A 13,368-nucleotide genomic window follows, 5' to 3' on the forward strand; every position below is an offset into this window, starting at 1 on the left:
TCTGTCATCATCTGACCCAGTCTCCGCCAGCAGTCTGATAGTCTGCCAGTCTCAACCAGTCTCCAGTCTGACTTTGTCCCCAGTTTAAATACCCTATGACAATTACATCATTACAATATACTGATTATATGTGAATTAGAGAACCATTGCATCACCATGCTAAGTACTAAGTATATATGTGAACTAGAGAGCCATCATCTCATCAATTCCACTGAGTTAATTAACACCTTGTTTCAAGTATTCTTCTCCAAAGTTCCGGCCCTCTACATAACTTCAAAACATGATTTTCTTAGCTTTCATTTTAACATTCTGGCTCAGAAATTCTTTTCTAGCAACTAACTTCCAGTAGTTAAACAGAGAAACGAGTTTTCTTTTGATTACTATTTAAGTCACCCACTGAATTTTTGCAAATGTCCTAGGCTTCAGGGCCTTCTCATTTAAATCTCCTTTTTCTTGCTGAAGCAGCTTTGTTATTTGTGTCCCATGAGGAGATGCTAATACACACTCAAAGCTTTGCTGGCAAGTTCCTGAACTGCTGAAAACAATATGTGGATCTGGATGATTTTTTTTTATCACCATATTTATTATTATCGATAATAGCAATGCTATTTTTAAAAGCATTCTTTCTTAATGTCTACAAAATACTCAGACACAAACGATGAAAAAAAGAGTTTGATTTTGTTTAGGAATTTACCCTTTAAATAACTATGAGCTTTCAAGTTTAATGGGCTCTGCTACTCCTATTTCATACATTTGTTAAAAACTAAGTGAGATTTCACATAAGAAACTACCAGTATTGCATTTTAGCCTGCTTATTGTACACTACAGCATTTTTCCTCTATCATTTGTTATGGAAGAATATTGTTGAATAGTTATGTTAAATAAATGACAGGCACCAAACTAATGCTCCAGCATGGTAGTATGAGAAGGGTCCTGGATTCTGAGATGGTCTGAGTCCCAGGTTGGCTGTTTACCAATGAAGTCACCTGGAGCATGTCCTCTGATCTCTTTGTACCTTTGAACCTTTGGGTTCCATGTTTCTAACAAGGAGAACAGAATTTGTCTGACGGGCATCCTACAAAGCATCCTAAAATGGAAGCTATTGTTACCATTTCTTCTCTGAATATTGTAATAATGATGACAATAATAATAATAAGCACAAAAGGACTTCTTGAATGCTGTTGCTGTTTTAACCACAGTCTTCAAAGGCACCTAAATAGCATCATGGGCAGAGGGCTAAACTTGAAGTCAAGAAGTGAGTCCAAATGTCTCATAAACTTACTAGTTTCATGAGTCTGGGCAAATCACTTTACTTCTCTACTATGCAGTTTTTCTTTCTATAAAATGGGAATAATGGTACCTCCTCTCACAGGGCCACTGTAAGGAGCAGATGAGGTATTAGACATAAAGCACTCTTGGTAAACCTTAGAGCACAACGTTAAAAAATATAAGATTACCAAAGTAGATGAATGATGTATTAGAGGAGCTATAATCTCTTGTGGGGAGAGTTCTCACAATAACAAAATCACAAGTCTTTGAAACATCAAAATTCAGTTCAAAATAACTGCAGAGTCAATGAGGACCCTAAAATGCCTTAACTGTATAGGTATATGCACAAATAGGAGATACTACAGCAAAATGGAGAGGAAGATGGCCTCAAAGTCAGGCAGATCTGGGTTCAAGCATCCCCTCGGACTGTGTGTGGGCTGTATGATCCTAGGAAAGTCCTTCTCTCAAAGCCCCAGACCACTCTCTAAGTAAGGACCTAACATGAGTTCAGTCCCGCTCCCTGTGCCAAATATAAAGCTAAATAGAGAGTTGCGTTTTCCAGAACAAAAGAGATCTATGAACACATGATCTACTCTGAACTGTCCAGAACATAAAAGCAGCCTCAATTCACTACACACACACACACACACACACACACACACACACACACACCCCACTTCTGAGTATTATTTTACATCCAGAATCCAAGGATCCAGGACTTCAGCCACCAGGTTATGACCTCCACCCACACAGGTCACAAGCTATTGGGAAAGGTTGACCCAGAGCTGCCCAAGCTGAATAAAGCCTTCCTCATTCAGCCTCAGATGACGCCATACAGTCCATCAGAGGGTTGGCCCTCACCTCACCCCTGGCTTGACCACTTTTCTAAGACCTTCACCAGCAAGGGCTCGGAGAATTCCCAGTCACTTCCACGCCCTATGAGAGCACATGATCCAATTACCTGGTGTAGTTCACCTTGTATCCTGCGACATCATCGTTCGGAGAGCGTAATCTTCGCTGAGATGGCGTCTCCAGGTGCCAATAGTTGATGCGATTTAAAAACATCTTGGCCAGTTCTACTATCGTCTGTCTCTCTTTGGAGGGTAGGTGGCTAAACTTGTAATGTACAAAATTATTCACGCCCTAAAAGAAGGAGGAAAGACAGTGGTAAAGCCATTGCACAAGCACTTATCTTCCCTGTGTGAGGTACTTCACTAGGTGCTCGGAATGCCAAGACAAAATTAACCAGCTCCTACCCTCAAGAGACTTTGACTCTACCAGTGCATACACAATGATGTAAACACACACTAATCAAGAGGAAGAGCGCATCAGTCACTGAAATGGGGGAAGGAGCAGGATATGTGCTACAGAAAGGCTGCAGAATAGATTCAAATAATGTGAGACAGAAAAAAGAAGACTTGGCAAAGGGAGGGAGAAGGAAAAGGCAAAAGTGACTCTCAGACTGAGAACCCAAGTGTTTGGACAGATAGGGGTGTTCCCACATTTAACTGTTTGAATAATAAAATGGTGGGTAAAGATCATTAGGCAGAAGACTTAAAGCATTCTGAAAACAAATTGTCATATCCAATTCACTTCTGGCAAGAATGAGATGCAGAAGGGGAAGCTAATCCAAGATGGTAATGCGTGCAATATGGAAGAAGACAGGAAGAAGATGGGGCTTTTAATTCTGGGCCCCGGTCTTGCCCAAAGAAATGAAATGGTGCTGAGAAAACAAAACCACAAGCTCGAAGTGTCAAAACATTGCCCTTTGAAATGTTTCCGTTTTAAAATTAATGAGTGACAAGGCGTTTTTTCCCATACTGTCATCAGAGCAGTGCTTGAATAAAAACACCCTAAAGGATCACAGCATTTGCTTTATTTCTGTCATTAAAAAATGTAATCACAAAACTGCTAAAAAGGATGTCTAACGAAATAAATCATTACAACGTCAACCTCTTAGCTTGCACATTTTATCTAAAGGTTCTGAATTTCTAAATGCTCAGAGTTCCCTACTTCCAAGCACTCACTCCAGGCCAAGTGAGCTTTTGAGCTAGAGGAGAGGGATCCAAAAAGGAAATCAGAGACAGGCCCTTTCCCTCTAAAAGAGCTGCCATTATATGAGAAGAGGCAATGTGCTGCTGCATTAGGAATAGGAAAGGAACTGAGGCAGCTGGTTGAAACTCTCCAGGCATGACAGCCCATTTCATTTTTAGGTATATCCAAGTATTAGGAGGTTGTTTTGTTTTTTTTTCTTCTAAGAAGTCTCAGTTCTCTTCTTGGATCTGGAGTCAGAGAGAGCAGGAAAATGGAAGAGATTCCTGTGTGACCTTGATCAAGTCATTTAACACCTCTAGGCCTCGGTTTCTCTATTTGTAAAATGAGATTGAGATTGCCTCCCAGACACCCATCAACTTTAAATTTATCTTAGAAATGGGCTGCAACATGTAAACAGGCAAATACACACAGAATAATTTGAAGAGTAAGGAGAGTCCTGATAACAGCTCATCAAAAACTAGCTCTTTTCCAGTTGAATTTTTTAGCCTTTAAAATAAACTGTAACTAGACTTATATTTACATTAAAACATATATCAGGCTTCTTATCCAAATAAACCACAAAGAAAACTGATACTGCTACTTCTCATTTTAAGGAAAACTCCACTTATTCCTATGCTCTCTGGTGTTTTTTCTGCATCTGTTGAGATGATCATAATGTTTGTTAGTTTGGTTATTGATATGGTAAATTACGTTGATAGTTTTTCTATTATTGCACTAGCCCTGCATTCCTAGTATAAATCTCACTTGATCACAGTACATTATCTTGAGATAAATTGCTGTAATCTCTTTGCTAATATTTTACTTAAGAGTTTTGCCTTGATATTTATTAGGAAAATTGGTCTATAATTTTCTTTATTTTGGCCCTTCCCAGTTTAGGTATCAGTACCATATCTGTGTAAGATATGCCTATCTTCCTAGGCATTCAGTTCAAAATAACTGTAGAGTCAATGAGGACCCTAAAAGGCCTTAACTGTATAGGTTATATACACTGCATATATAACTGTCTAGGTATATGCACAAATAGGAGATACTACAGCATAATGGAGAGGAAGATGGCCTCAAAGTCAGGCAGATCTGTGTGTCCTATTCTTCCAAATAATTTATACACATTATAATTAATTGTCCTTTAAATGTTTGGCAGAATTCACTTGTAAATCCAAGGCCTTGGAGATTTTTTTCTTGGGGAGTTCATTAATGGTTTGCTCATTTTTTTTTTCTAAAATGGGATTATTTAAGTATTTTACTTCCTCATCTGTTAATCTGAGCAATCTACATTTTGGTAAGTATTCCTCATTTTATTTAGATTATCAGATTTACTGGCATACAATTGGAAAGAAAACTGACACTGAAGGAGGCAGTGTGCTAGTACAAAGGGTACTCAATTGAGACTCCGAGGACCTGAGTTTGAAACCCATTTTTGTCCTTCGGGTCCTTGCCCAGATGACTATGGCCAGGTTCTTTGCCCCTCTAAGCTTCAGTCTCCTCACAAGTAAAAGGGGGACTTAGGCCAGATATCCTCAAAGATCTCTATAATGGTCAGATTGCAAAAGTAATGAGAGGGAGTTATCTGCTATTCATGTGACAGATATAATTGTTCTTTCTATTTTCTTGATTTTAACAAGTGAAAGTGTTGTGAAACTAAAATGACCAAGTCTTAGAAAAAGTCTTTAGAAAAACCACCTTTGACAAAATACAGTACTCATTTATCTTAAAGATAGTCCAAAACATAGTCATAGAGGCACCTTTTTTTAATACCTACCATAAAAAATTTTAAAAGTAAAAGCAACATCAGAATGCACCAGGATCTTCCCCAATAAATAAGGTACTAGAGCAAGAATGCCCTCTCCCTACTATTGTTTAGTGACACAATTCTAGAAATGCTAGAAATAGCAATAAGAACATATATTTTTGCTGGCTTTCTCCCCTACCTAGAACTCTTTCCTTTTTTCCTTCTGCCTCCTTATTTTCCTTACTTTCTCCAAATCTCTACTAAAGTTGAAGTCTTTCCCAGGTCTTCTTGCTGTCAAGCAAAACAGAGAAATGAGAAGACACCTCCCCTGCTTTATCTGAAGAAGCGGGGGGATCATGGGAACACTGCATTTAACACTAGTCATTTTCACATAATTATGTTGTTGAAATTCTCTTCTTTTTTCCTTCTTTAAGAAGGGATGAGTGAGATGATGGCCACAGTGCCAATCACTATGTTTTTTAAAACAAAAACTGCCAATAGAAAATAATTTTGAAAAGCATGAAAAAGTTCCAAGTAAAAGAGTTCCAGATACCCTCAAATGCCACATCTACTCTAATTAGTTTTGCCACGGAGACCAGCTAAGATGAATGGGAAGATCCCGTTTGTCTCATCCTGCTCATTTATCTGAGCAGTAATGAGCTAGAACGCATGTCATTGCAAGAGTGCCTATGGCACCTAAGCGAACATTCTACAAGCTGCAACAGGTTCCCAAAGCCACTGCCTGCTTCCCGAGAGCCAGAGCGGGATGTCATTTTCAAGGTTCTCAATCTCCAGCTCAGCTTGACCAGTCTTCTTACTCCAACTATTGGATCCCACTGCTTCAAAGGGCTTTCTTAGTGAGTGCCAAAGTAAAGGATGAAGCCTGAATGGTCAAACAACAGCATCAAGAAAAAGGCACATTTAATCCCTTCCTTACTGTTTACATATTCCGTTTCATTTCTCCCTGCTCAGATGTGCATGTTAATTTTAAAAGTCAGTGGCCCAAAAAAAAAACAAAAGCCAGGTTCTTTCCCAAGCTAAACATTCACCTTGGCTCACCAGGACCCGAGGGGGCAGGATTTTGTGAGAATGGCTTCCAGTGTCTAAGAGGGCTTAAAAAACCTAATAAGACCATGGCAGAATATGAAAGTGACCACAGTAAGGTCACGATAGAGAAGAGGCTGGAGGAAGAAAGGGTCACCCAGAAAGAGAGAAAAAGTGTTTTTCAACCATAAGAGAATATTTATGACTTTCTTCCACTTGAAATTCTTTGCAAGGAGTCAATCGACAAGCATTTGTTAAGCTCCTATCATCTGCCGGATGGCAAACAGCACAGATAGAAAGAAAGATTTGTAAAGCCCCCATTCTCAAGGAGCTCACGCTCTGATGGGGGGAGACAACAACATAACAAACAATTATGGATGTTTAGCATGACTTGGGGGTGGTCTCAGAGGGAAGACACCAGCATCAACAAGGACTGAGAAAGGTTTCAATTTTACTGGAGATTCGAAGCACGTTAGGAAAATCAGAAGGCAGAAGTAAGGAAGGAGAGAGTTCTAAGGAGGGGAAAAAGCCAGTGAAAATTGCAATCTTATTGCTATTGCTAGCATTTCCAGAACTCTATCATTAAACAATAATAGTAAGAGGAGTGGGTATTCTTACTCTATTCCTTGTTTACTGAAGATTCTTGTGCATTCTATGGCACTGCTTTTACTTTTAAATATTTTTTATGATATTTAAAAAAAGGTCCCTCTATGTGTGCACTGGAATGGTCTTTAGCATAAATGAACATTGTACTTTGTCAAAGACTTTTTTTCTAAATCTGTTGAGAAAATTGCATAGTTTTGGATTTTTTGGTTTAATTATGGTGATTGTTTTTCTAACGCTGAACCATCTTTGCATTCATGGTATAAATCCTTTTTAAACATACTTCATAATAGTCAGCTAAGACTTGGAATCAGCTAATCTTCCTGAATTCAAATACAGCTTCAGTCTTATTAGCTACGTGACCCTCGGCAAGTCACTTAATCATATTTTCCTCAGTTTCCTTCTCTGTAAAATGATCTGAAGAAGGAAATGGCAAACCACTTCAGTATCTTTGCCAATAAAACCCCAAATGGAATCACAAAGAGTCAGACACAACAGAAACAGGCAAATAGCTATGAATGACTTTTTGGATAAATCATTCTAGTCTGTTATGGTTTAGTTAAAAATTCTGAATCAATATTCATGAATGACATTAGTCTATAGTTTTCCTATGCACTGTTCTTTCCTGTTTTGAGGGTTAGGATTATATACCTCATAAAAAGAATCTGATAAGGTGGCTCTCCAAGAAGAGTAAGGGGAAGGATATTGGGGAAAATATGGCAATGGCAAAAACAAAAGACATCAATAAAAATCTCTTTTTAAAAAAATACACTGAGTCAGGAAATAATGTTAGGACTGAGGAATGGTATTATGTATGAGACAGACATGACAGCTAGATATAAGAAACTTGGAAAGGTGAGGAGTGAATTAGTTTTGTTTTATATCATTTTATAACTTCTTTTTATTTCTTTATCTATATCTAAATTGTCAAGTACTGAACTTGGGAGTCAAAATCCTCCTACTGGCACTCAATAGATATATGACCCGTGGTAAGACACTCTAGTAGGCTTAGTTTCCTTGAAATACCTTGGAATGAAGATGAAATTATCTGCCTAAAATGGTTGTTGTTTTATATAGCTATGCATATTTTTACTAAGGTTTTATAGTAGGAAGTAGAAGTAGAGGAAGAAAAACTTACTACTTATTAAAAATAAAATTTAACTAAAAATAGTTCATCTGGCAATACAAATGTTGGCCAATATTATTCTCATCCCTCTTTTGCAAGAGTGGAAATATTTCCCCTTTTCTTGTCTATGTATTCTTGAAGGGAGGAAATATTTTATATTTTTTGTCTTTGTGATCTGTATCTAGTATAGCACTTTAAAAACAGTAGGTGCTTAATAAATGTTTATTGAAGGCAAATGAATTTTTTGAATTGAGGTCAATGTAAGCATGCATTTTTACCTGTTCAATACTAGGCTTCTCAAATGGAGGGCTCTCCAAAGATCCTTCGACTACTGGTTTCCCCATTTGTAAAATGCATTTTCTCAAAAGCTGCCAAGGAATCAAAGACCAAAATGTTAAATAAAATCACAATACACACATGAAACAAGCTAAAAATATTTGAGAGAAAGACATTATCTTTATTCTTGACCTAAATTACATATAAACTGCTGACAACCAAGTAACACCCCTCCAAAAGACTACGGACTATCAGATGTCTTTAGTGAATAGGTCAGACCACCAGGGAGAGGAGTGACTGAAGGGAACTCTTTTGCTCTACTTTTCTATCTTCCCCAGCTGTCTTCGTGGCAATCCTTCCCCCCACTTCGTCAACATTTCTTTGTTGAGAGAATATTAGAGGTGATGAGTGGACAAGGAAAAGAATGATGACAACTCTCTGACCCAACTCACCAGCTCTTGCATTTTTATGGGTATTTGATCAAGATTTCTTTGAAAATGTAGCAATATAAAGTATTATCTGGAGGTCTTCCTATTAGAACTTTGCAGAATTTAAATGCTAATAACTTTTAAGGCCTGCCTTTTCAATGACTTCAAAATGTTCTCTCTCCATTTCTGTCACTCTCTGTCTCTGTATCTGTCTTTCTGTATATCTGTCTGTCTCTTATCACTCTTTCTTTCTCTCTCACTCATCCACTCATTCTCTCTCTCTCAGAGTTTAAGCATCCTAAGTTTTACTTCCCACAAAAGCATAATCAGATGGAAACCTCAAGTGCCATTTAATCCAACTCAGAACTGAACAGAGGAACTTTCTGCAACATGTTGAAAATCCAAAATGTTTGGATTCTGTCCAAAAATCTTCAAAGAGAAGAGCGCCTACTATTTCCTAAGAAAGGTTATTCCACTGAGGCAGCTATGTAACACAATGAATAAAATGCTAGGCCTAGAATTAGGAAAATGTTTTTCCTGAGTTCAAATCCTGCCTCAGATGCTTACCCAAGTCCCCTAAACATGTTTACCTCTGTTTCCTCATCCATAAAATGAGGGGCAAACCACTGAAGTATCTTTACAAGAAAACCTCAAATGAGATCATGAAGAGTTAGACACAACTGAACCAACTCAACAACCACCACCAGTTTCCCCTGATATTCCCCTGATATCTTCAGCTTTCACCTTTTACTCTTTACTCTGGACTCTGGGACCCACCAGGCCAAGTCTAATTGCTGTGACACAGGAGGGAATTCAGGTTTATAAAATCGATCAATTTACCAAGGATTATCAGGATTATTTAAAAAGTCAGTTCCCCTACAGGTCCAAAGCACTGGGATTAATTTCCCACCATTGGCATTGAATACTTGGGAGTAAGCTGACAGCCAAGTGACAGGCGATCCAGAGCAACCATGCTGAAATACTGCACTCCTGTCCCTGTTTAAACTCAACTTGTAACTGCTCAGGTCGTCAGACAGCTATGGGTTTATTTTAGTCACACACACTGTCTCTCCACTCTACTGCCTTTGTGCTTCATGCTTAGAAACAGTCCTGAATCACCCAGATGTACCCAGAATGGGAGGGCACTAGGGCACAGAGCTATCAAGGTACTGGACACCCACATATATCCAGAATATAGTAGGCACAAAGCAGTCCTGAATCACCCAGATGTACCCAGAATGGGAGGGCACTAGGGCACAGAGCTATCAAGGTACTGGACACCCACATATATCCAGAATATAGTAGGCACAAAGCTATCAAGACACTGGCCATCCAGTATATTACTGTGATTATCAACATCATTCTCATCACTATTATTACTGCTATCTATAAAAAACAAGAAAGCTTACAAAGTATTTTAAATGAATTATCCATTATCTCATAACAATCCTGTGAGGTGGGGATTCCATTTTACAGATGAAAAAACTGAGGATAAAAGAGATTAAGTAATTTATACATTGCTTGTTAAAGGTCCAAGGTAATAATAAAAGCAGATCATAGCAAATCCTCTCAGGATTGAGGGGGAAGGAAGAGAAGAAAAAGAAGGAATTGTTCTGGTCACTTAATCTATCCCTGTTGGCCAAATGGGCCATTTGAAGAGTTGAAATTTCAAGTTTGAAGCCAGTGTGTTATACTTGGAAGAAAGCTGCTATTTGGAGATCAGAAAGTTTGAATTCTATCATGGATCAGTTACTTCCCCTCTCAGGAATAAAAGAGGTTTCATTCTTTCTGTTGTTGTTTTCTGGCATTTTATTTTCTTTCTTGTTTTTTTTTTCCCTTTTTAATCCAATTTTTCTTATGCAGCAAAATAACTGAATAATTAGGTATACATATATTGGATTTAACATATATTATAACATTTAACATGTATTGGACTACCTGCCATCTAGGGGAGAGAGTGAAGGGGAAGAAGAGGAAAACATGGAACACAAAGTTTTGCAAGGGTCAAAGTTGAAAAAATACCCATGCATACGTTTGTAAATAAAAAGCTTTATTTAAAAAAAAAAAGAGTAAAAGAGGACCACTCCCTCATTTACAGACCTTAGCTTGGGAGCTAGAAATTATCTAATGTAAAGTTTTCATTTTTACAGAAGAAACTGAGACACAGGGAATCAAACTCGTGTATGTTGGCATGAGAAGTAATAACCAGAGAAAGGATTTGAGTCTTGTTTCCAAAATCACTGCTTTTTCACTGTCTCAGTTTCCACTAGTCAAACAAAGGGCTTCCCCCAGATGACTTCACATTAACCTTCAAGCTGGACAGCTTTGCACTCTAGCATCCCATGATCTTAAGTGGGTCTCAAGGGGACCACCATCATTCAATTCAAAAAATTCACTATTTTGACCTATGAATAGAAGATGGGTTTCTTTTTAAAGACAGGTTTGAAAGAAATTTTGAATGCTGCCTTAACTCACAAAGGCTATTTTGGTAAATTAGAAGAATATACAGCACTAGCAAGATAATAATACAAATCTGTTTACACATATTGGATTTAAAACATATTTTAACATGTGTAACATATATTGGATTGCTTGCCATCTAGGGCAGGGGGTGAGGGGAAGGAAGAGAAAATCTGAAACACAAGGCTATGCAAGGGTCAATGTTGAAAAATAATCTGTGCATAAGTTTTGAAAATAAAAAGCTTTAATAACAACAACCAAAAAAAAAAAAAAAAAAAGAATATACAGACTGAGATAAAGTTAAGTAAAAGATGCCTTTTGAATTATTTGCCTGGAGTAAGATATTTGAGGCAATCAAGTTCCATATTTTGGCCTTTTTAAAAAATTATTATTAACCTAAGCAATGAGTTAGACATTGCCTTGTTAGCAAAAGAAAGCATTTCAATCAATCAGCAAGTATTCCTTAGTCACCTCGGTGCCAATCGGCACCAATGTTTTCTGGCTCAGTGGGCTGCTTATAAACAGAATCAAATCGGGAGGCTGACAGGATGGAAACCTTGACGCCACCTTTACTTGCAGCGGGCCAGTGGGCTCCTGCCAAGGATCTGCTCCAACACAAATAACAGCCACATTCTTGCAGGCCCTGTTTTTCTCTTACTGACGTCTCCTCCCGAGACCTGAAGAGTAGAGGCTCGAGCACAGCTGGGCCCGGATGACTCAGGCTACGGGGCCTCGTCAGAGTCCCAGAACCCCAGAGACCCATGCAGCCGTATCGAAGGGAACATGCCCTCCACGGCAGACTTCCTATGCTTGGTATGAGAGAAAGAATCTTGGCTCGAGGGTCAGAGGGGCGGGTTCACAACCTGCCTCTGATATGGGGCTCTGGGAAATAATTTTGACAATAACAGTAATATCGATGATGAAGGTTAGAGGGCTTTCATCTTGGCAGTGCTTCAGCTATGTTATCTCATCTCATCTAGAAGGTGAGATACAATTATTAGCCCCATTTTACAGATGAGAAGACAGAAGCTAGGAAAGAAAAAGTGACTTATACACTACCAGTAAGTGTCTGCAGCTTGATCTTGAAGCTAAAATACCTGGCTCTGAATTCAGTCCTCTATCTACTAAACCAGAGGGGTAGCCCAGACCACATTGAAATGTAGTTGGAAAAGGTTTACCAAAATAAATAAAAATATGATACAACATAGATAATGCTCATTTGTGGCTTTCAAAATAAATATGCGGCCTGGCAGGGAGCCAGTTTCTCTTTGAGTTTAACGGCACGTACAATCCACCTCTTAACCAGCTCCCCATTTATAACCCTACCCCACCTCCCAGACATCAGCTTTGTAGTCTATAAAATGGATGGGCTGGACTAAGTGGCTCTGAGGTCCTGCAAGTTCTAGATCTATGAGTAAATTGTGATCAAGCCACTGACTTCAATCATAGCTGATTGCCTTAAAAAAATACTTCAAGTTCTTTAAAAAAGCAATCAGGATTAAGTGACCAGGATCACAAAGCTAGGAAGTGTCAAGTGTTTGAAACCATATTTCATCTTAGGTTCTCCCGACTGCAGGCCAGGCCGGGGCGCTATCCACTGTGCCATCCAGCTGCCCCAGGAGTATTTTAAAAGTTTCTTTCCCTTATCATCAAACCTCAGCATTCCATCTGGTAGCTGCCACTATCTACTCCTAGTCCTGCCTTTTAGAACTAAACAAAACCAATTTATAAAGCCTTCTAAGAGACAACCTGAAGACAGCAGGCATAGCATATCCCACCCACTCGTTCTTCCATGAGCCAAGCAAACCCAGTTCTTTTAGCTGATCACCGAGAGGCCCTGGAGCCTCCAGAAAGGCAGGAGTGATTTCTACACCCAAGCCAGACCGAGAGGCAGATCTGGAGCTGGGACCAGGGACTGAATCCTGAGATTGGGGCTAGTGACTTCCCATTTTCAGGGCTTCTGTTTCTTCATCTGTGGAGAGGCCTTTGGATGAGATCACCTCCGAGATCTGCCTGGCCTTCCTCTAGGATCCCGAATGTGGTTGCCAAGTTTGAAAGGGCACAAAAGGCTGGCAGATTCCTGGGATCCAAAAGCTATGAGAAGGGGCTTGAGCTAGATGATACCAAAGCCATGCCCCTGGGAGGCTACCTCCCATCAGCTGAGAGGGATTCTTGTCAAGGGGACCCTTTAAAAGCTAAAGAGAGAACACAGCCTCCAGCCGACGCAAAAACTTCTCTCTTACGTAGAGCTTTTCCACAGCCCTGCTGTCAGTTCTGTGTTCACTCACCTGAAGCAGGCACTCCCTGCTGCCCCAGCAGATGTGGGAGCCAATAGCAGCAGCAGTAAATAGAGCCCAGCCAGGCCGAGAGAGCTCACA

General features: G+C 39.2%; 1 protein-coding gene across 1 annotated transcript in view; it reads right to left on the bottom strand.

The window, feature by feature from the left end:
* The window catches only part of KAT2B (lysine acetyltransferase 2B), a 130,660-nt gene that overhangs the window by 48,058 nt on the left and 69,234 nt on the right, over positions 1 to 13,368 (bottom strand). Inside the window, exons 7-8 of the mRNA XM_051962338.1 lie at positions 8,105 to 8,194; positions 2,231 to 2,412 (exon numbers count right to left, since the gene is read on the bottom strand). Coding sequence (XP_051818298.1) covers positions 2,231 to 2,412; positions 8,105 to 8,194 — 272 coding nt within the window. The remainder of the gene's footprint in view (positions 1 to 2,230; positions 2,413 to 8,104; positions 8,195 to 13,368) is intronic.

The sequence above is a fragment of the Antechinus flavipes genome, chromosome 5 (genome assembly GCF_016432865.1).
Source record: "Antechinus flavipes isolate AdamAnt ecotype Samford, QLD, Australia chromosome 5, AdamAnt_v2, whole genome shotgun sequence".
Lineage (NCBI taxonomy): Eukaryota > Metazoa > Chordata > Mammalia > Dasyuromorphia > Dasyuridae > Antechinus > Antechinus flavipes.